Raw genomic sequence first — 21,326 nt, 5'->3', positions numbered from 1 at the left:
TATTGTGAACATGCGATTGGATCCCACGTTTACCGCGTTCCACCAGATCGTTCGTCTGAAAATTAGGCCCTCTGCTACGCTTTCGTCATGAACATGTGACCGCCCTTCCCGAAAATCTCTGCACCATTGCCTGATCTTCCCTTTACTCATTACATCGGTCCGTAAATGGCACACAATTACCGATGGAGGTCTTTTGGCGTTCAGAAATCGTATGACAGATCTCACTTCACATTTGGCGAGATTTTGTATTACGGCAGCCATTTCGTCTTACTGCTACTTGCATGTCCCAAACTTCATTCTGAAGATTCTATCTCTGTGGCAAGCATAGAATACTAGGGCATGCTGTTGCGCATGCTCTTCATCAATATTACCCCGCGTAAAATAATATTAGTCTTTTTTTTTGACATGCGCCTCGTACTTGTAGTAAAAAAAAAAAAAAAAAAATGTACCTATTTCATTGAGTTACAGATCAATCCGAGGATTGCAAAACATGATGTGTACAGCGGTGGACACTTCTAAATGGTACACTTTAGCCGTAAATTTCCATACGGCTGTACCATTTAGAAGTGTCCACCGCTGTACATTTTTACAGCAGAGCAAATTAAACCTTTTGAATTAAATTTAAAATACTTTCAATGCATTGGTTTTAGTGAAATATATACTGCTAAATAGATAATGTTTAATTAAGCCATTATCAAACTTTTCCATCATATAGATCTCAGTGTCGGGAGCAAAAAACAGAACCATCATTATCATAGGTATTCTGCTATTATTGGCAGGTCACTTGCTGTAACTGAGAAGCTTCCACGCTCCACAGTCTTTAAGCTAACCTCTTCGTGTTCATGTGCGATTTCTCTGTTTTGATATCGTCCATTAATTGTAGATTTCTTCGCCCTCTCTCTCTCTTTCCTACCACCATATCCTATAGCATATCCCTTATGATAGAGTTCTTTCTTAACCAATACCACTGAAATTGTTCTTTTCTATCTTACCATTTGTAACACCCTCATTTCGAAAGCTTCCAGTCGTTTTTCATCATTTTATTTTATTTATTTATTGTAATGTCCATGTTTCTGCCCAACGTGTTATAAATGTTTTCTTTTTTCAGCTCTTTATTAAAGATCCCACAAAATAGTATTTTTCCTCCTCCTGCTCTTATTTTACGTTCACACTTTATATCATCACTAATACTACTATCCAGGTATCGAAAACTAGTCACCTGTACTATTTTCTTCCCTCTTTATATTTGACACCGACCGCTTCGTTCCATTCACCATGGCTTTTGTCTTCCTAACATTTATTTTCATTCCATATTCTTCGCAGCTCTTCCTCGAGTTTTTTAAAACATCTTTTGATTTTGTTTTCATATTCTGCAACAAACGCCACATAATCTGAAAACTGTATTCACATATTAAATAATGTTGGCGAAAGACAGCATCCTTGTCGAACTCCCCTTCCAATTACACTCTCCTCTCATTTCCTCCCCTATTGTAGCATTTGCTTGTTGGTTCCTCTGTAAGTTTCGTATGAGTCTTCGGTCTTTACATTCTATCCTAACCTTCTTTAGACCTCCCAACAACAATTCCCAATTCACGCGGTCAAAAGTCTTTTCTAGATCAATAAATACAACGATGTTATTATTTTGAGATTGATGTTATTATTTTGTCTTAGTTTGCTTAACGAAGATATTCTATACAAAGCCTGAATATATAGACACACATAGAAAAGCTTCACAATGCTTTTCCGCGCCTAATGTAAGCAATATCTCTTAGAAGCTGCTATTATCATAACACAGTGTGGGTTACTTACCTGCATTTAAATATTATAATTTATTTAAGATAAGGAAACATGTTTAAATAAATACTATTTAATAATTCTACAAACTATTTTATTGAAACGTTTTCTTCTAAATGAAAGAAAATAAATGAAGGGTAAGGAAAAAAAAAGGAGGAATGTCACAAAACTGGATTTTCGAGAAAACGGCGTTTTCATATTTTAAACCGCGTAATAAAGAATAGAGTAGTCAAATCTTTTGCCCCGTTTTACATGGACGTTTCGACATTTAGGCATGCATGGCATATACTGTCAAATAGTACTAAGAGTCACCAACAGATAGGACAAAGCACCCAAAAAAGCACACACATGGACATTCCTTGTTTTTTCCCCTTACCCTTCAAATACAATAAATTACAAAAGTTCGTTAACTTTAGAATGAAAGGTATAAAATTTAAAAAATCACCACCTCGTGTGTGTATATATACAGTATATATAAATTTACATGCTACAATATTTCTCTAATAGAATGATCCAATGAAGGTTATACTTAGGTTTTTACTGCCTTCGACAGGTAAACTTTTTGGCCTCCAAAACTGCCAATTATAAAACACTGAAAATAAAGAAGCAAAAATTGATTTATATAAAACAATGAATTGATTATCAAATTTGTAAAAATACAAAAACTTCAGGAAATAAAAAATGTTATTTATGCGAAAATTACCTTACGCATATATAAGGTGTCAGAAGGATCTTACTTACCACAGTAATCTTTTCCAGGTTGTATATAATGTGTGTACTAAGTTTAGCTCAAAATTACTTCACACATTCCCGAGTTACTGGAACATGCACTTTATATATAAAGTGCATGTTCCAGTAACTCGGGAATGTGTGAAGTAATTTTGAGCTAAACTTAGTACACACATATATAAAGTACATGTTCCAGTAACTCGGGAATGTGTGAAGTAATTTTGAGCTAAACTTAGTACACACATTATATACAACCTGGAAAAGATTACTGTGGTAAGTAAGATCCTTCTGACATCTTGGAGTGTGTGGAATGACATAAAAATGATCAATATCAGTGTTGAATACATAGTTTTCGGAGTCGCTAAAGTGAATCGTGACACTCCAGATGCTGCTTAAATTTAAGTTTATGAGCATCCCTGGGAGAAGGATAATCGAAAACGAACGATATTAGTGTCAAATTAATAGTTTTTCGGGATCGCTATATATATATATTTCAGTCCCGATACCGTTTAAACCCACGTCCAGCCCCCATTAGCACCCCTAGAGGGTGGGACGGAAGTGATATGTAAAAATAATCGAAAACGCCCTATATAGTGTCGAATCCATATTTTCCGAGTCGCTAAGAACAGTCACATTCTCGACACTGTTGAAGTCCAAATTCAGCCCCCATCGGAATAGGGATGAGGAAGGGTGAAAAGTAAAATATGTAAGACAATCGAGATTACTGTCGAATCCATCAGGGTCCACCGTTGATTACTGTATTTTCGGGGTCGCTAAGTTGTTAGGTGTGAATCCCAGTGATATTTATGTCGAAGTTTAGGCAACAACAGAATTTACAGGGGCAACGTCGAATGCGTTGCTCTTACATATACATCCATCTATCTATATATAAAGATGGACGGCTGTGTGTACGTCTACGCATGCATGTTCCATCATAACTCTGAATCACTTTGAGCAATTTCAACCAAACGTGGTACACTTATGATTTACAATCTAAGGAAAAATGATGCGGAGTAAAGACACCTCTACCTCTACTAGAGTGGGGATAGAAAGGAATAACATGTAAAAATAATCGAAAACGACCTATATTAGTGTTTAATCCATAGTTTTCATAATCGCTGAGATGAATGCTGAAATTCCCGGTGTTTTTTAAGTTCACGTTCAACTTATACAGGCATGGAATGTGTGTGAAAAATAAAATATCCAAAATGACAGAGAATAGTGTCGAATCCTTAGTTTTGGGAGTCAGGAAAACAGCTCACCGGTTTGAAGTGACTTTTGAAACACAGTATCTACCTCAAAGTGAATTTTTATTATATCACTTCGATTAAAGTTCGTATTCTATGGGGGTGGGGTGTGTTCAAAATTTATGCCAAAAGTAGAATATTTTATGGATTATTATTATTATTATTATTATTATTATTATTATTATTATTATTATAGTTTTATTGAAATGTGTATCCTAAAAGACTTGTAAATGGTTTTCTATACTCTATGGGTGGCATTTAAAACTTTAATTATCAAGAAAATGTGTATATATAAGTGAAGATGTGTAAGGATCTATGAGTGATATCACAAAACAAAAGGTTTCCCAATAATCCTGTGTTCTGTAGGTATTTCTCAAGAAAGTGTCTTCGAGGGAAAATATATAAAGAAAGATAAACAAGAGGAAGTAACGCAACTCACGAAGGCCAAGTGATTTCATACTAAGTAACATTAAAACGTTACTCGTTAATTTTTTGCTACTAATTTACAAGATTGTCCAAAAGTGTGGAACAGATACTGTGAGTAGATGATGTATGCATATATCGACCGGATGAACACCAAAATGGTCATTGTAAGAAGCAAAGTTTTTGGTCATACAACTAAGTTCGTCATCTTAGGTCCAAGTCCATTTTTATTTAATGGAGAACTGGACCATGCGATTTATCGATTGATACTACCAAAAGCTCAGAAAACCGATAGGCATTCGATTTTATCTTAAGGCAACAGTGTTTCCGTGGAGATGAAATGCTCCTTGTATGATGCGGGATATGGGGAACACGGGTCACTGGACCTTCTTCACTGGTCACCTTCAGTAACTCAGAGTATCAACAGCTGTTAGATCATTCATTATGCCGGGAGTGTTTCCGCCCTTGGGTCCCCAGTTCCTCCAGCACGATGGCGTACAGACCCACTGCGCTAACGTGGTGCCGAAGTACCTGAAAATACAATTTCCTGGAATGTGGATAGGTCTCAGGCAGCACATGATTGGCCACCACCTTTTTCCACCGATCTCATATCATTGGACTTCTGCCTGTGAGGTCACTTGGAAGGCAATGATTTCATCTGAAAATCCGCGTTCTTTTATCACCTATCAGCGCATTTACGAAAACGTGACATTTGACCTGATCATCATCTTCGGGTACATATGGACTGGGAAAAGCGCATAGTACTCACATTGATTCATGATAGGATACATTTTGAGCACGTTATATAAAAGTCATTATCTCCAAATGTTTCTCCAGAAAACCTTGTTTATCAACTTCATCGTTACCTTCATGCAAAATCTGATGCTACCGCCGTTTTTATGAGCTTTTATTAGTGTCAATTGATATATCGTATGGCTTTCTCCCATTTAAAAAAACTTTGTCCCCATTCACAATGACCATATCAATGTTTGTCCAGTCGACATTGCATATACCATTTACTTACAGGATTTATTCCAGACTTTTGGACCACCCAGTAAAATGAATCTTCCCTTTCACCCCGTCTATTCTAGAAAATATGCACCAAAATATGAACTTGAATGTATGATCAATGTTTTTTGGCTTTAGGCTAAAACAGACTATGGCAACTGTGAACGAATAACCAACCAGTACATACTCGTACATATATATATATATATATATATATATATATATATATATATATATATATATATATATATATATACACATTTTGTTCTTGATTTTTTCAACTTTCGTCAAATATCAAATTCCATTTTCCTTATAATTAATATTGTTCGAACATTCCCTTTTACACTCCATATTGACTAATAAAGGTGTTCGACTTACCAACCGCATAATCTTTACTTAGAAACTTAATTATCCAGAGAGGTGAGTAATTTGAAGGATTTAAATTTCTGGGCTTTCGGCATCTATGGCCACGTTAGCCCGTCACGTATGAGGGATGACGTCCCTTGACGAGCACACAATCAGGGAAAATGAAAGAAGAAATGATTGGGGAAGGAAGGAAGCGGCCTGGGACCCATAAGTTAGGTACCACCCCGGCATTTGCCTGGTGTGAGTGAGGAAAACTCAGGAAAACCTTACTCAGGATGGCTGGCCTGCAAAAGCTTTTCACACTTTTTCGACTGAGTGCCCCCACCGGGAATCGAATCCAGGACTGGTCGCACCGAAGGGGAGAGCGTTAGCGACTACGCTATGCGGGGCCACTAGTAATTTGAAGTGTATACCTCGTTCAAACGATGATGTTTTACAAATCATGTTTATTACGCGGCACTCGAAGAAAAATATGTAACTGATTTTTTTTTCCTACTCTTTTCCTACTGCCCCTATATTATAATCATAATGTGTGAAAATGCTATTCAAATTGATCGTTTAGCCATTCTATCTGCAAAAATGAAGTGTAATTTCGAGAGTACAACTACTGATGTCAAAAACTGCAAACGTAAAACGGGCATGGTAGATTAGTGCTAGAAGTTTACAAATGGAGAGAGAAGGGTTCCTGGTTCGATCCCAAGCTATGAATTCGTGGTAAATGTGCTCTTGTGTTTTTCCCGTGTTTTCAAGTTTTGTAAAACTTTCTCCACTTTCTTCCATAACCACTAACTTTCGATTATTATTATTATTATTATTATTATTATTATTATTATTATTATTATTATTATTATTATTATCGCTTTTCAAACTTAAACCCTTACGTAATGACACAAGTTAAACGCGTCCAAAAGCACTAAGAAAATAATCAAATGTGGTTATGAATAATATACAGATAATTACCAACTTAATGGAAACACCTGGAAAATGTGCAACTTACTATATTAACATGACGCTGGACCACCTTTACCTTAGAACAGTTCCGATACTCTGTGAAATGGAAAAAATGAAATCTTTGAGTTTTACGTCCCACGGTTATGCCGGTTAGGCTAAAGGAGACGGTGATGATGAGTAATGAATGAAATGGTGAAATGAAGAAAGTAAGAGGAAACGTGAGAACCCCGAGAAAACCCACGCACACGGTGTTTGTCCACCACAAAGTCCACTTGGCGGGGAAGAGATCGAACCCAGGACCTCAAGCACCAGAGGTGAACGCTCTACCACTGAGCCACCGCGGCCCCCTCAGTGAAATGGAGACATAGGAATGGACAAAGTGGAATATTACACAATTTGCGAGATATTACACATCATTCAGTTTTGTGAGAAAAGATTGAAGCGAAAATTGTGCCAGGCTCGTGTCCCCCAAAACGGTTCACGCATGTTCAATTAATGTTCAAGTCCAGGTTAGATATTCAACTTCATCCTGATGTTCCTCAAACCACTCAGCAACATTCCAACTGTGTGAATGGGCGCATTATCTTCATTGTCCAGAGACAACATATGAAACATAGAATGCACATTGTCTCCTAAAATGTCGACATAATACAACGGGCGACATGTAAGCGTCAGCACAAAACCCACTGGAAAGTACGATATTACTGCCCACAACATCACAGAGTCCTCACCATGTTTCAAGATTAGGCGAAGACACTGTGGATCGTGTCCCTGTTTCTTTGGGCGTCCGCCATTAATAAACATGGCCCGTGAAGGTAAATGATGACTCATCCGACCATATCGCACGTTTCCAGTCATCAGCGGTCCATATTGCATGCTCATAACAGCATTGACTTTGTGCTAAAGCTAAAGCATTATAGTCTCTTATTAGCGGTTTCACCCCTGCAACCTGACTCCGCATGTCCATGTCACGTAACTCGTGATGGAATGCAATTGTTGATACAGGCTGTATTACTTGAGTTTCTCCATCACTTTCATCGCAGTTGCACGATGGTTCTGAGTGACAATCCACTTCACTACTCGGCGGGACCTGTCACTGAGAGTCTCATTAGATCACTATTCCTCTTCGCCAATGCGGTTTTACCGTCAATCTTCCTGGTCGTCATCAACTTGACACTCTTGACACTTTCCTCACGGCCACACCACATAAGAGGTCAACATTTACCCTAGCTTTGGAAATTAGAGAGGTTTACCATTTTACTCTGGTTTGGTCAGTTCACTGCACACTGCTGTTCTACTGCTCCTCACGTAGTACGGAATTTGCCCTAACACACCACCACTAACAACCTGGAGCTGTATTTGCCCTGACCGTTGCCAACTCATACATCTGACGTGTTTCCATTTAATTCATATATATATATATATATATATATATATATATATATATATATATATATATATATATGAACCATGACCTTTTTTTTTTTTCAATTTCTAATATTTCGCTCACTTTCACTACTGTGAAATGCTTCAGAGTGGTCTAACAATAATTTAAACATGAGAAACACAAGCTTAGTTCCCCATTCTCTTCTGATAATTATTTTACAGAACTTGTATTTGGCACATAGTACAACAAAATTCTCAATTTGTATGCTGTACTACAGGCTCATATTGTTTTCTATTCATTTGATAGACCTAAAGATCGGAGTGTTGGTTAGAACACAACTGCACCCAGATCCTCTCTCTTCATCTTATTTTTAATCTGCATAAAAATAAGAACGAATTTTTCTTTTTAGTCCTAAAATTGTGTCGAACAAAATTTAATTTGTAACACTGCAGAAAATAATAATTATACATCACTACGAACTGTCCTGGGACATATGCTTCTATTTTGACTTCTGCTATTATCTTCCTGAGTATTTCGTAAGGTTTTTTCTTCGGTAAGTGATAATCCAGTTGTGCACATGCACCTAAAGTCTGTCATTTGTTGTTATGTTCAAGGCCTGTGTAACTCAAGCTTGAAATGAAAAAAAAAAAAAAAAAATCGCAGTTTATTTTAAACTAATCGAGAAAGCAGCTGTATGTTTACACCATACAACAATCTACATAAAGCTTTTATCAACATGTTAGATGATGTTTGATTCATAGAAAAAACAATTCTTATCAATGATAGATTCTATTTTCATTTCGTTACAGGAAATAAAGAGTTAACAAAGAACTGAAAATATATTATGTGTAAAACTGTCTGACTTATATTTTGATAAATGTTTAATCAAAATACTTACAAAGATCTTTAGGTTGTACAACAATGGAAACGCTTGAGCAAACTCTGCTACACTCCTCGGAAGGCACTAAGATAACCAGTCTTTCTCCAAATCCCTGAATAAGCCAAATATTGGCAAAATCCGTCATGGGCTGAAACAAATCACATAGATATTTTACTGCAACTGCACATAAGTATTCACCATGTCTTAACAGTAATTGTGCAGTTGAGAGTAACAAATGTATTTACTTAAACGTTTGTCTAGAATAATGTTAATACGTTATTCGAAGCGAACCATACCTTTCTAATGAACATACAGTTCAGCGAGCACTGGAAAAAATTGGTAATTGTTAGTATATGAATATATATCGCCTAGATTTTTTTTTTCTGTATGAAATTACGCTCAATCGATTTATCTTTACGAACAATCAAACCAATTTCCGAAGAAAGAAACAAACGTCGGTCTCTACAGAAAGGAAGCTTCAGTTCTCTGTTAAAGAGAACCAAAGGTGACATTGAGTATTTGTGTTATTTCAATTATGAGTAGAACAATTTTGATCAAATGTAACCGTAAACATGTAACCGTAAAATATTCGTTATTTTACAGAGAAAATGTTGTATACAAATTCAAATCAGTGCTTTGCGTAAAACAACTAATAGAAATATGCCAATAAATTGCATCACATGAAAAATGACAGAATAAAGTATACATATGTGAATACTCAACACAAACCAAAAAAAGTAAATAGAAAAATAAAACTGAATGCATTACATTCACATGTATGCCAACCGTATAGCACATCTGCATCATTCAGCGAAGTTTTCAGTATTATCAAGGAAAGCTTCACAGAGGCTCTGTCAAAGTCCAAATATTTAAGAGTACAATTTTTGTTACTAATAATATCGAGGTATTAGGTTGGTACCAATAAAATGTCCACTTTGATGTCTGGTGGGAATCTCATTTCAGCAGCACAACACAGGGATAGACTGAGGTGACGCATCCAACGTTAAAACCTCAGTGTACGTCCAGCAAACAGGAGGTGGTAGCGTTTTGTTGAACAGGGTTGTCTCAAAGTGCACCATAGAGAACACATTTGCGAATGCTTTTTCTTTACTTCTTCACAGGAAACAAGCACGTAAACAAACAAGAAAAAAGTGCATTTGGACCTGAATAGCGAATGAACGACATTCGCAGCTGGTTTGTCAAATTTCGTTTTTGTGAAAAAATATTGAAAATTATCCTTGTGGGTGAGCATCATGTTCGGATTAGCTCTTTAGGAACCCTTTGGAAGCGGATCCTTGGAAAATGCTCGTGCCATTGCAGACGAGTCCATACCACCATCACTCCTGGCAACCAAAATTGAGAGCTTCATTCCTCAGACGATGGGTTATTTGCCCACCAAAATTCGTTCAGATCCAGCCAGTAGTTACCAAAAATGTGCAAAAGAAGCTCACGAAATGTCAAAATCAGTGTATGGCGATGAAACGGTGGCACTAAAGACTGTTTACAAGTAGTATGAGTGATCCAAAAGCGGTAAGGAGTCGATTGAAAACAAGTGACGATCGAGACGTCCTTCAACGTCAAAAACAGATGAAAACGTGCAAAATGTGGCACAAATGATTTGTTCAAACATGTGAGTGACTATTTGAAAGCTTTCCGAACAACTAAGCATCTCGTATGGATTTGTGAAAAGCATTTTAACCGCCGATTAAATGGGCAAATGGTTTCCTTCTTCACCACGACAACGTACCATGCCACGCCTTGCTTTTCATCCGCGAGTTTTTGGCCGAAAAAAAAAAGTGTTCTTGTCTATTCACATCCGTCTTACTCACCAGATTTAGCACCATGCGACTTCTGGCTCTTCTCAAAAATTAAAACCGTGCTTAAAGAAAAACGTTTTCATAATTTCTGACATTGAGAGAGCCACGACAGAGCAGCTGAACGCCCTTCCAAAAGAAGCCTTCCAGAAATGCTTTCAGTCATGGATTCAATGTTGGGATAAGTACATTGCTAGCTAAGGACAGTACTTTCAAAGAGATTAAATCAAATTCTATGTAAGCTTATTACTTTGTTTCTAATAAAATGATTCATCGTCCTTTTTGATCACACCTCGTAAGAGAGATGAGACGAGACGAGCCTGTCCCTGGTCGAGCCCAGCCACGTAATATAGTGATCTTAGACCATGGGCTACTTGCTCACCAAATATGGTACAAATTCAGCTAGTAGTTACCAAGAAATAAAAAACAACATACATACACATATACCTAGAATGAAATTATAAGCTCCCGTAAGCTTACGCTGGAAGGTGAAAAGTAATCTAATAAAACCATTGTTTAAAGAAAAGGAAATATAAAACAAAAGTGAACTCTCCTCCATGTCGAAAGATACTACAATTTCCAACATCCGCCACGTAAACTATGAGGTATCCATATCAAAGACAGATTGTTACCTAGAAATTACTACATCAATTTAGCTCTGAAAGAAATGGTGAAATGGTTACATTCTTTTCTTAATAGGAATGATTCAAGACAGACTTACCAAATTGTACGGGCGAGCAGCTGGTCCATCTATGTAAACGAATCTCTGGATTGCCACCTCTGTTTTTGCCGGAACGAAATAAGGACGAGGGAATACTTCACGAATCACTCTCGCCGCAGCAATTCGATTAATTTTCCTACAGAATGACACAAGTCTGAGTCAAACTTTATATGTTGATAAGACAATGTACAGTTCTATGTTAAAAATTCTACTGGGACTTTATACATAACTCAATGTAATTAAACAGTTATAGGGACTCAATTTATGTGGGTTTGTTAATAACATAAGAATAAATCAAAAGTCAAAGTAGAAATTAATTTCCTTGCAATCAAATTATCTTATGATCCCTTGACTTCTCTCTCTTCTTTTCAAATCATACGTCTATTGTTCTAATGATCTTCAATACCTTTTGTCTAAGAAAGTAACTTAGTATCTAAAAGGATTTGTTAAAAGAATGGAAGTGCGTTTTTTTTATTTTTTTATTTGATATGAGTTTCCAAATTATGTGAGATGTAAACCTACAGTATAAGATGGATTCAGAACTATATACGAGGCGTGTGCGGAAAGTAAGTACCTTTTTGGAAAAAAAAAAAATAAAATAAAATAAAATAAAATAAAACAGTTTTGTTCAAGCCAAATTTATTTTAACATGAAAGGGCACACCTTAAACTATTTTTCGGCACAGTTCCCACTAATGTTCAGACACTTGTCAGAGTGGGTGACCAACATAACGTGGGATTCAAACCACATGAGCTCTCGCTAGAAATCGAACAGGGGTCTCCCACGCCAAAGGCGATGAATATTAAGAAAATAAATAGCAGCAAGAGAGAAGTTACTTAAGGAGGCGTCAGAGAGGGTGAAAATCATATAACAAGAAGAAATAATCTCTCTGGATACAAGGTTAATGCTTATTCTTAATATATAAATAGGTATTCTATAGTGTCTATTAGTAAGGAAACAGTAGATTGTTTATAATACTTTATTCCCTAAAAGCACGAATTCAATTAAATTCAGAAAAAAAAAAAAAAAAACTGCGACTGCCAGGACTAGGCAGGGTATCAGCACGCTAAGCTGGAGGTACGTGTTGGATTTTTCGGTCCATTTCTCACTCTGAATGCCATTTAAGTATGCACTTCTTTTCTTTCTATAGCTATTCAGCAACTACGTTTTGCGGCCACAATTTTAACACACTCTTCCTCCCGTCTAAATAATAAATAAATAAATGCTAATAGACATTATTAGATGCATATCAAAATATTAAAACATCCATTAGAAGACTGATTCTACAAACAATTTCAAGACCTACTAGTTTTTTCTTCGGTGTGTCTCACTAAGTTTCGTTGCTAAACTGATTTCATATTTTAGAGATCTGACACTGTGGTAGATCATCAACATTTTAGAAAACTACTTTATGATTATTACTAATGGAGCGTGTGGAACACACTGTAATATTAATTATATATCTAATGAATAGCACTTATTCCAATTATATTGTTTTGGAAGTAAAAAAAAAAAAAAAAAAAAAAAAAAAAGAGCTTTGAGATCAGTACATAATTAATACTTTATAATTAATCAGTGTCATCTTTTTCTCTCCCTTTATTCTGTGATGGAAAATATGCTTACATCTAGGCCTACTTTTCGTGAACACAGTTTTTATTTTTTCACAATTTTTCACAAACTGGTACATATAGAATAAGCTGCACAATTCTTGTAATTACATAACAATCTTGTGCTAATTTCAGTGACTACAAATTAAATAATATTTTAAAAAGTCTTCTGTAACAGTAATTAGCTATACTAAACAATCCTTTTCTTGTTTCAAATATTTCAGAAACGAAAACAAATGAAGAACAGTTCGCAAAGAAATTGAAGTAGGCAAAATTTCGAATTCAAAACACGTGAAACAAATTTGTTAAAAAAAAAAAAAAAAAAAAATCCCTGTAAGAATGTAAAGATATCGATATCACAATTATAAATTCCACAATATAAAATGATTTTAGCACCGAAACTTAGTCATCCATACTGAAGAAGAGGCGAGTATATCTTGAAACTGTTTGTAAAGTTAATCTTGAATGTAACTTTTTTTTTTGTCTATTTGAATAAAAATAATTAGTTTATAATAAGTAAGTAAGAATTATATGCTTCCCATATGACAGGCAGAGAATATTTAAGAAAACAATTCATCAGTACTTATTGGCTCTTTAAGCATTTATATCTTTCTATTCTTCTTATTAATTACATACAAAGGTGTTCGGGATGAAAAAGTCTAAATAATATATTAACCAGCTTCTACATTATCGTAAATTAATGATTTTTTTTTCTTCGAATGGACTTTGTTTTGCTATCTTCAAGAAAAAGAAACAAAAATTACTCTCACCAGGTAACATGAAGGTCCGAGATTCCAAGACTAGAGGCCACACCAGGGTCAAATAGTTCCCGTACTGACTCCAAGTCCTCAATATTCGAAACAATTCTTGGTGCACTTCTATCGAGGATTTCCTTGTTCTTCCTGTATAAATCCTGAAGAGTTGTAATGTTTACTTCGGCTTTCACAGCATCTTTTACAACAAACGGAATTCCACTGTGATAATAACTTTCAGTGAAGTTGTCAAGACCCGACAGATCCAAAATGCTTCGAACGTGTTGACATGGCCAACAATCCAGCTCATCAATTTGATAAAGAGGGTTTCTGATAAGGCATTGTTCTTCGTGCCAATCTGTAACAACCAAAACAGATCAGTAAAGCATTAACAATATATTCTATATGTAAGGACAGAAACAATAACACATAATCAAATTATATCCGCAAACAGAGCACAAAAACCCTTACCTCTAAATGCAAATTTCCTTCATCAACAAAACAGGTGCATACAAGAAATAAGAAAGGCAAATATTAAGTCTACTAGGGATCTGCTTCTCTCCGTCAAAGATTCCAAACAGCTTTGGAATAAATTTTTGGGTATAGGACTGAAAACCAAACAAAACGTTTCTCCTGGGTTAAACTTTAAATTATTTTAAATATTTCTGGAATATTCCTAATTTCGACTTGAACGTAAAAAGAAATATATTAAATCAAATTAAGCTGAGCAAAAACAACACAACACTAGCATTTAGCTTCTCAGATGTTACTGTAAGTCAGGTTAAATCCACAATCTCTAAAATAAAATTAAATGCTAGCGGACCTGATGAAATATCAACTCATGATAAAAAAATATTTTGCAATATATTGTACATCCCATATGTGACATATGTAACACAAGCATTAGTATAGGTATATTTCCTGAATAATGGAAAGCCGCTTTTGTAAAGCACATAGCGAAATTCTCCTTCACTGTATTCATATTATAGACCTGTGAACGGAACATCAGGAGTATAAAATATTTTAGAATATCTTGTTCAACGAGCAGATAAGTTTCTTACAAGAAAATAATTTAATTAATTCTTTTCAGTTTGATTTTAGAAAACATCATAGCACTGCAACAGCTCTAATCAAAATATCTGATGACATAAGAAATGCAATCGAAGAAAGTAAAATAACTAGTGCGGTACTTTTAAATTTTTCAAAAGCTTTTTACAGACTTAACTTCGATAGATTAACTTAACTAAGTTCTTATTTTAACTTCTCCTCCAACGCTATTACTTGGATACGCTCATATTTATTCAATCATAAACAAGCAGTAATGACAGATTAAGATCTATCTCAATGGATATATTTAGAACAAGAAGTACTACAAAGTACAGTACTTGGTTTTCTCTTTTACTTATTATATACTCATGATCTTCCAAAAGTTATAAGCCATGCAAAATATCATCTATACGTGGATAACGCCCAACTTTATGTCTCAGCAAATCCAACGAAGCACTAACAAATTAAATTGTGATCTGCAAAACATCTAGATGTGATTAAAAGAAAAGCAAAGATCAACCTGAATATACCTAGTTATATCAAAAAAACTGTCACAAAGTTTGGAGTTCCGCTGTAGGCATCCGGAATGGCACAGTGCTGCCATCTGTGCATAAAGCGGAAGATGCATGTAGTGTGTGTTTGGCTGTTCATGACATACGTTGATACTGTACTGAGTTCTGATGGAGTGGGGCGATTACGAAAATCGTGTAGCAGTAATTGCAATACACAAGGTCGAGAAGACAGCAGGTGAGATTTTCAACCTCCTGAAAACCCTAGAAATCAGCAAGAGATTCGTGTATCGCGCCATACAGTGATACACCGAGACTGCAACGGCAGCTGACCGCACAAGGAGTGGCAGACAACGAACGGTACGAATCCCGCAGGTCCAGAAAGCAGTCGCAGCAAGAATTCGAAGAAATCCTGTTCGAACACAAAGTATGATGGCTGCTGAGATGAACATCAGCAGAAATTCCATGTCTCGTGTGCTCAGGTGTGACCTGAGGCAGCCCCAAGGGTTCAGAGGGCACATCATCCTGCCTCAGTGATGGTTTGGTGGGGAGTGTGCTACTCAGACACAACCCAGCTATATTTTTGCGAACAAGATGTTAAAACATCTGTCAAGGTGTACCAGGACACAGTGCTAACACCTGTAGTGAAACCACTGTCTGTTACCATGTTCCCTGGAGAAAGGTGAACCTTCCAGCAGGATTCCGCTCCAGACCACAAAGCGAAAACAACTCAGGACTGGCTGGCACGGAACGTCCCCGACTTCATTTCTACCGTTGATTGGTTTTCTAGCAGCCCGGACCTTAACCTGTTGGACTACAAACTTTGGGCAGTTTTTCAGGCAAAGGTCTGCCATAAACGGCATCTGTCGACAGTCGGAAATAATCCTTGACCCGAGCAGTGAACAATTTTCCCATGGACGTGGTGCGTAATGCCATTGACCAGTGGCCAGACAGACTTCGTGCCTGCATTAAGGCCAAGGGGAGACATTTCGAAAAATGATTCGTGCGTCAGGTGTACAACATATCAACATATCAGGTATACAATATCAATGTAAAACATGACCAAAATAAATTGCCTTGGTGTTAATACTCTCTGTGTTATTCACATTCAAACTTGTGACAGTATTTATGATATAACTAGGTATCTTACGTTATTTCCATTAGATCCAAGAGAATTAGATGTTACTTTGATGTTTAGAGATAATTATTTCATTAGATGTTTAAAACGAACCTTAATGATATCTCAAATGTATTCGTAAATAACGTAATAATACCTGTTGTTGATAAAGTAAGAAATTTGAGACTCGTTTTTTGATAAACATTTGAACTGGGAAAGTCACGTTGACTACATATGCAGAAAAGTTTTCTCTTCCTTTGTTCCATACGCAGACTGAAAAAAAAATTACCGATCGCCGTAGGAAAGAAACTAAAAGAAAGCTTAGTGCTTTCTAGAATAGAATATTACAATATGATTTATTTACATTTCAGCGAACATCTATTGAATAGACTGCAATGACTTCAAAATGTCTGCATTTGTTATATATTTAACTTGAAATATTTGGATCATTTAACCAGCTATTTTGAAAAGCTGAAGTGGATGAAACTGAAGGTACGACGTATATATTACATGCTTACTATTCTATTTAAGATATTACTGTAAAAAAAACCTGAGTACCTAATGTCGCTTTTTCAATATCAGCACAAATCTCATCAACGAAACACCAGAAGGAAACGTCACTACTTTCTCTGCCGAGGTATAGAACTAGTACTGTGTCAAATTCATTCACTATCTCAGCCGTGAAATTGTGGAATCATCTTCTAGAAGATATTCGGAAGTCATTCTTGATAACCACGTTTAAAAATCAACTAAGAAAAATATATTTCTTGTTTCAGAGTTATCAGTACAATTAACTGCATTAAAACTTATTTCGGTATGTATTCTATCTAACACATGGTCATTACTCTTATTATTAATATTTCTTTTGTATTTTTAAATTTTTCTCTCTTCGATATTCTTGCCATATTCGCTATTTTTTTTCATTTTTCTTGTGATTTGATATTGTTGGCAATGTAAGTATCTTAGACTGAGTGGAAGATAAGGCACAAGCCTTAACTCATTGTTTTTAATAAACTGAAATTGAAAACAAGTGCTTTCAAAGAATGTTTTGTAGGTATGTTTATATTATTACTTGCATAACATACTGAAGACTTTTAACATTCACTTCCTAAGAATAGACCTTGTGAATAATCATCTGCTATATACTTCGAAGACTAATTGGTTTTCCAAATTATTAAATAAATAAAAACTTTTATTTGTGCCTTAATCAAAGTTTCATCTCTTAATTTACACAACTTTTTGCCACTTCTCAGATGTACATTTATATTTATATCATCCTGGGGTAGTTAATTAATTGACAGACTCATTTTCAGATTTGAGCGGTCCCAGGCTCGATTCCCGGTGGGGGCACTCGATCGAAAAAGTGCAAAAAAAGCTTTTCCTGGCAAGTCATCCAGAATAAGGTTTTCCTGGCTTTTCGTCATTCACACCGGACAAATGCCGGGGTGGTACCTAACTTCCTTCGTTTCCCCAATCCTTTATTCCTTCCATTTCCCCTGATAGTGTGCTCACCGAGGAACGTCATCCCTCATACGTGACGGGCCAAATGGCCATAGATGCTGAAACTTCACAAATCTAAATCTCAAATAATTTTCAGATTTTATTCGCGTTAGCAAATTGTGTACTGACAACTGATTTTTGAGGGCTTAATAAATACAAACCAGGGCATGGTTTAAACCAGCCAACCCTGACAGGAATGCAACTTTTTCCATAAGAAAGTAAATAAGGTGCCGGTCCAGAATCTGGGACCAAAGATTTGTAAAATTTACAGAAGAAACATCTATTGGGATGATCACACTCTTAATTATAATTTATTCTTCTACATAAGTAGCATTGGTGACAAATGAGGCATTTCAAAGATATAGCGTTGAAATATGAAAGAAGGCTAAAACATAAATTTGAACTGCTTGAAGTGGAAAAGCGGACATAGAGATTTAAAGGAATTCCAAGTCTTCCATTTATCTTTTTCTTAGGTCTAGTTGACAGCCTCTTTGCAAGACAATGTGAAATGAAATCTGTAGAGACACACAATGACACTTACATTTCATTACTATACAGATCCTTACCAACTTAATGGAAACACCTGAAAAATGTGCAACTTACTATATTAACATGACGCTGGACCATCTTTAGCCTTAGAACAGTTCCGATACTCTGTGAAATGAAAAAAAATGAAAATGAAATCTTTGAGTTTTACGTCCCACGACTATACCGGTTAGGCTAAAGGAGACGGTGACGATGAGTGATGAATGAAATGGTGGAATGAAGAAAGTGGGAGGAAACGGAAGAACCTCGAGAAAACCCACGCACACGGTGTTTGTCCACCACAAAGTTCACTTGGCGGGGGCTGGGATCGAACCCGGGACCCCAAGCACAAGACAATGTGAAATGTGATGTTTAAAGTGCAAGGTAAATTTTTAAGTTCTTGTTATATTCGACAACAGCTTTTCAAATTGTGCAGAAGAAGTATGTAGTTTTTTTCCCTGTCTTCCAATACCTATGTTGACGTGCATATCCTACGGAAGTACACGAAGGGTTTACCAGCTTTGCCCTGTCCTGCTCTGGGAAGATACTTCTTAATTTTCGTGGTCATACAGCACAAGTTGGTTGATTTTATTTTACTTAAATTTTTATGGGAAATGTTCGTATGCTGTATTTATACTCATAATGGTTATGTTTTCCAAAAAGTAAATAAAGTACATCTGCTCCCAAAAAGTCAACTCCTCCTGTAAGAAAATATGTTTCAAGATTCTAAAAGTACATTTCATGAAATACAAAGTTAATATATCCATGTAGGTCAAGTTTAGGTACACCAATTGAAATAATTATTTCGTTAATTATCTTATTGTCCTCCAAAATGTTTGGAATGGTCAAAATGACGATATCCCACATAGCTTAGACGAGGTCAATAAATTCAGCATCCGAATATATGCCATAATAGCTTCAATGGGAAGAAAAAAAAAGTCATGGTGGCCACTAAAAACCACGAATGATATCTAACCGAGTCAGGGAAGGGTGACGCTGGTTTGCCCAAGCGCAGATGCGCCCATAGCGACAGCGCACGTCAACGACAGTAGGTATGCACGTATGCTAGGATAGTGGAAAGACACTGTACTATATGCCTTACTTGTCGGCCAACTTTAAAGTTACAGATCGAAGAGTAGGATAGGTTAGTACCACATTTTAGGATAGTGCTTGTGTTGCATTTACAAGTACTTTAATATGGATTTCGTAGTGATGTGAGTTCCTACTGCACTTGTACTGGTATTACAATATAGCGCTATGTTTGTTTTAAAAAAGAGGGCTGCGGTGGCTCAATGATAGAGCGTTCACATTTGGTGAATGAGGTCCCTTGTTCGATCCCAGCTCGCGCCAATGAACTTTGAGGTGGACAAACACCATGTGTGTGGGTTTCCTCAGGATTTTCCCGTTTCCTTCCTCTTTCTTCATTCCACCATGTCATTCATTACTCATTATCGCCGTCTGCTTTAGCCTTCCCGGCGTAAGCTTGGGACGCAAAACTTAAAAAGATTTCATTTCATTTCATTTGCAATAAAAAAAATAAAACACCTAATACACTTCTTTTACATACACTTACTTATTTTAATAGTCGTATAGCACTTACAGGTTTTACAGTTGTAACTTATATATGTTTTTAAGCACAGCCATATTACTATTTAATTCAGTCGCCTACGGATATTTGCTGCTTATACACTTTCCATGCAAGGTGTTGCATTTTAACTTAACCTGTACCAATACCATAATTTAAAATATGGACCCAGATTCCGGACATGCATCGTATTTAATGCAGGTATGGATTAATTTTGTAAATCTGCACAATTTCTTTTCAGTTCCTCTTTCGGACAATACGGTACGATAGCAGAAATATTAGTTTTCATTCTAATTTCGATTCTTACCTGTTAAAGATGGGTATCTCTCAATAATTGGAATAGTAATAATTCGCAAATGCTTCATGAAAGGATATATACATCCCTGAATATATCTTGTGAGAAATTTCTGTGTTGGATTGTGGCAAGCAATAACACAATAAGTAACACATATCGCGAGGATGAAATAGAGGGTATACTTTAAAAACGATTTTACAATGGACAATAGCGTTATAAGTAAAACTATTGCCTTATTTAAATTATTTCTTGAATTTGCAGTTTTATGCAAAACTTGCTGTTGTTCTATCTCTTGACATTTTCGTTCTTCAACAACTTTAAAAGCATCTTTTAATATTTCTTCGAATTCTTCATTGCTAAAATTCCATTCCTTAGCTAATTCCCGCAGTTCATCCACTCGTTGTTGATAGTTTACTATGACTTCACTAGATGCATTTCCTGGGACTGTATACATCATTCAATATCTTTGTATTCACTTTCACACACAATCTCATAAAAAAATAAACACTTATTCATTCATTACACGAAACATATTATTTTAATTGACTAAACTTGAACCATTCAAGCAAAACTCTTAAACGCAATGTTTTTAATGCGCCCAAACAAATTCAATTGTTTGTAAGTGTCATTGTAGCCATTGGGCGATTGGAATTTCTCCAGAAAGAGAATGCGAAATATCGGTGTACGTCTATATGGGCACCAGCTTCACCAAATCTACCGATTGGTACCAAAAATGTGTTCGGTTAAGTTTCCGGCTTGTAAGTCTAGCCAAGAAGGGCTAGAACGAGCACACACTAGATTGGTACCAAGCGTATGTCTCCAAGAGTGACCATACTGTTATCTATTTATATTTACAAACGGGGATAGTGAGCATACTCCATAAAATTTGTCATAATGAAACAACATTTGTGGAATTTACTCTCTATGAAGCTCAGAAAAATAATATAATTTTTCAATGTTTCTTTTCCTATATGCCGGGAGCGGAGAGGGCATATTTCCCATGTAATACCATAAAGTGGTCGAAGTGAGACGGTGTGTGGTGGTATGCCATACCGTCTCGGGTTTTTCA

At 36.0% G+C, this 21,326-nt stretch overlaps 1 protein-coding gene across 1 annotated transcript; it reads right to left on the bottom strand.

Moving 5' to 3' along the window:
- Window positions 1-1,865: 1,865 nt before the first annotated feature.
- Window positions 1,866-20,889, bottom strand: LOC145680452 (uncharacterized). The gene is made up of 5 exons (XM_081750999.1): window positions 20,270-20,889; window positions 13,698-14,037; window positions 11,321-11,456; window positions 8,804-8,933; window positions 1,866-2,386 (listed from the first exon to the last, which is right to left on the bottom strand). The coding sequence occupies exons 1-5, from the start codon at window positions 20,712-20,714 to the stop codon at window positions 2,295-2,297; spliced, it is 1,143 nt and encodes a 380-aa protein (XP_081607125.1). The 5' UTR covers window positions 20,715-20,889; the 3' UTR covers window positions 1,866-2,294.
- Between the last annotated feature and the right edge of the window lie 437 nt (window positions 20,890-21,326).

Source organism: Thermobia domestica, chromosome 3 (assembly GCF_964235325.1).
Source record: "Thermobia domestica chromosome 3, izTheDome1.hap1.1, whole genome shotgun sequence".
Lineage (NCBI taxonomy): Eukaryota > Metazoa > Arthropoda > Insecta > Zygentoma > Lepismatidae > Thermobia > Thermobia domestica.
The sequence above is the reverse complement of the archived record's forward strand: the minus strand, read 5'-3'. Positions and strand labels throughout refer to the sequence as shown.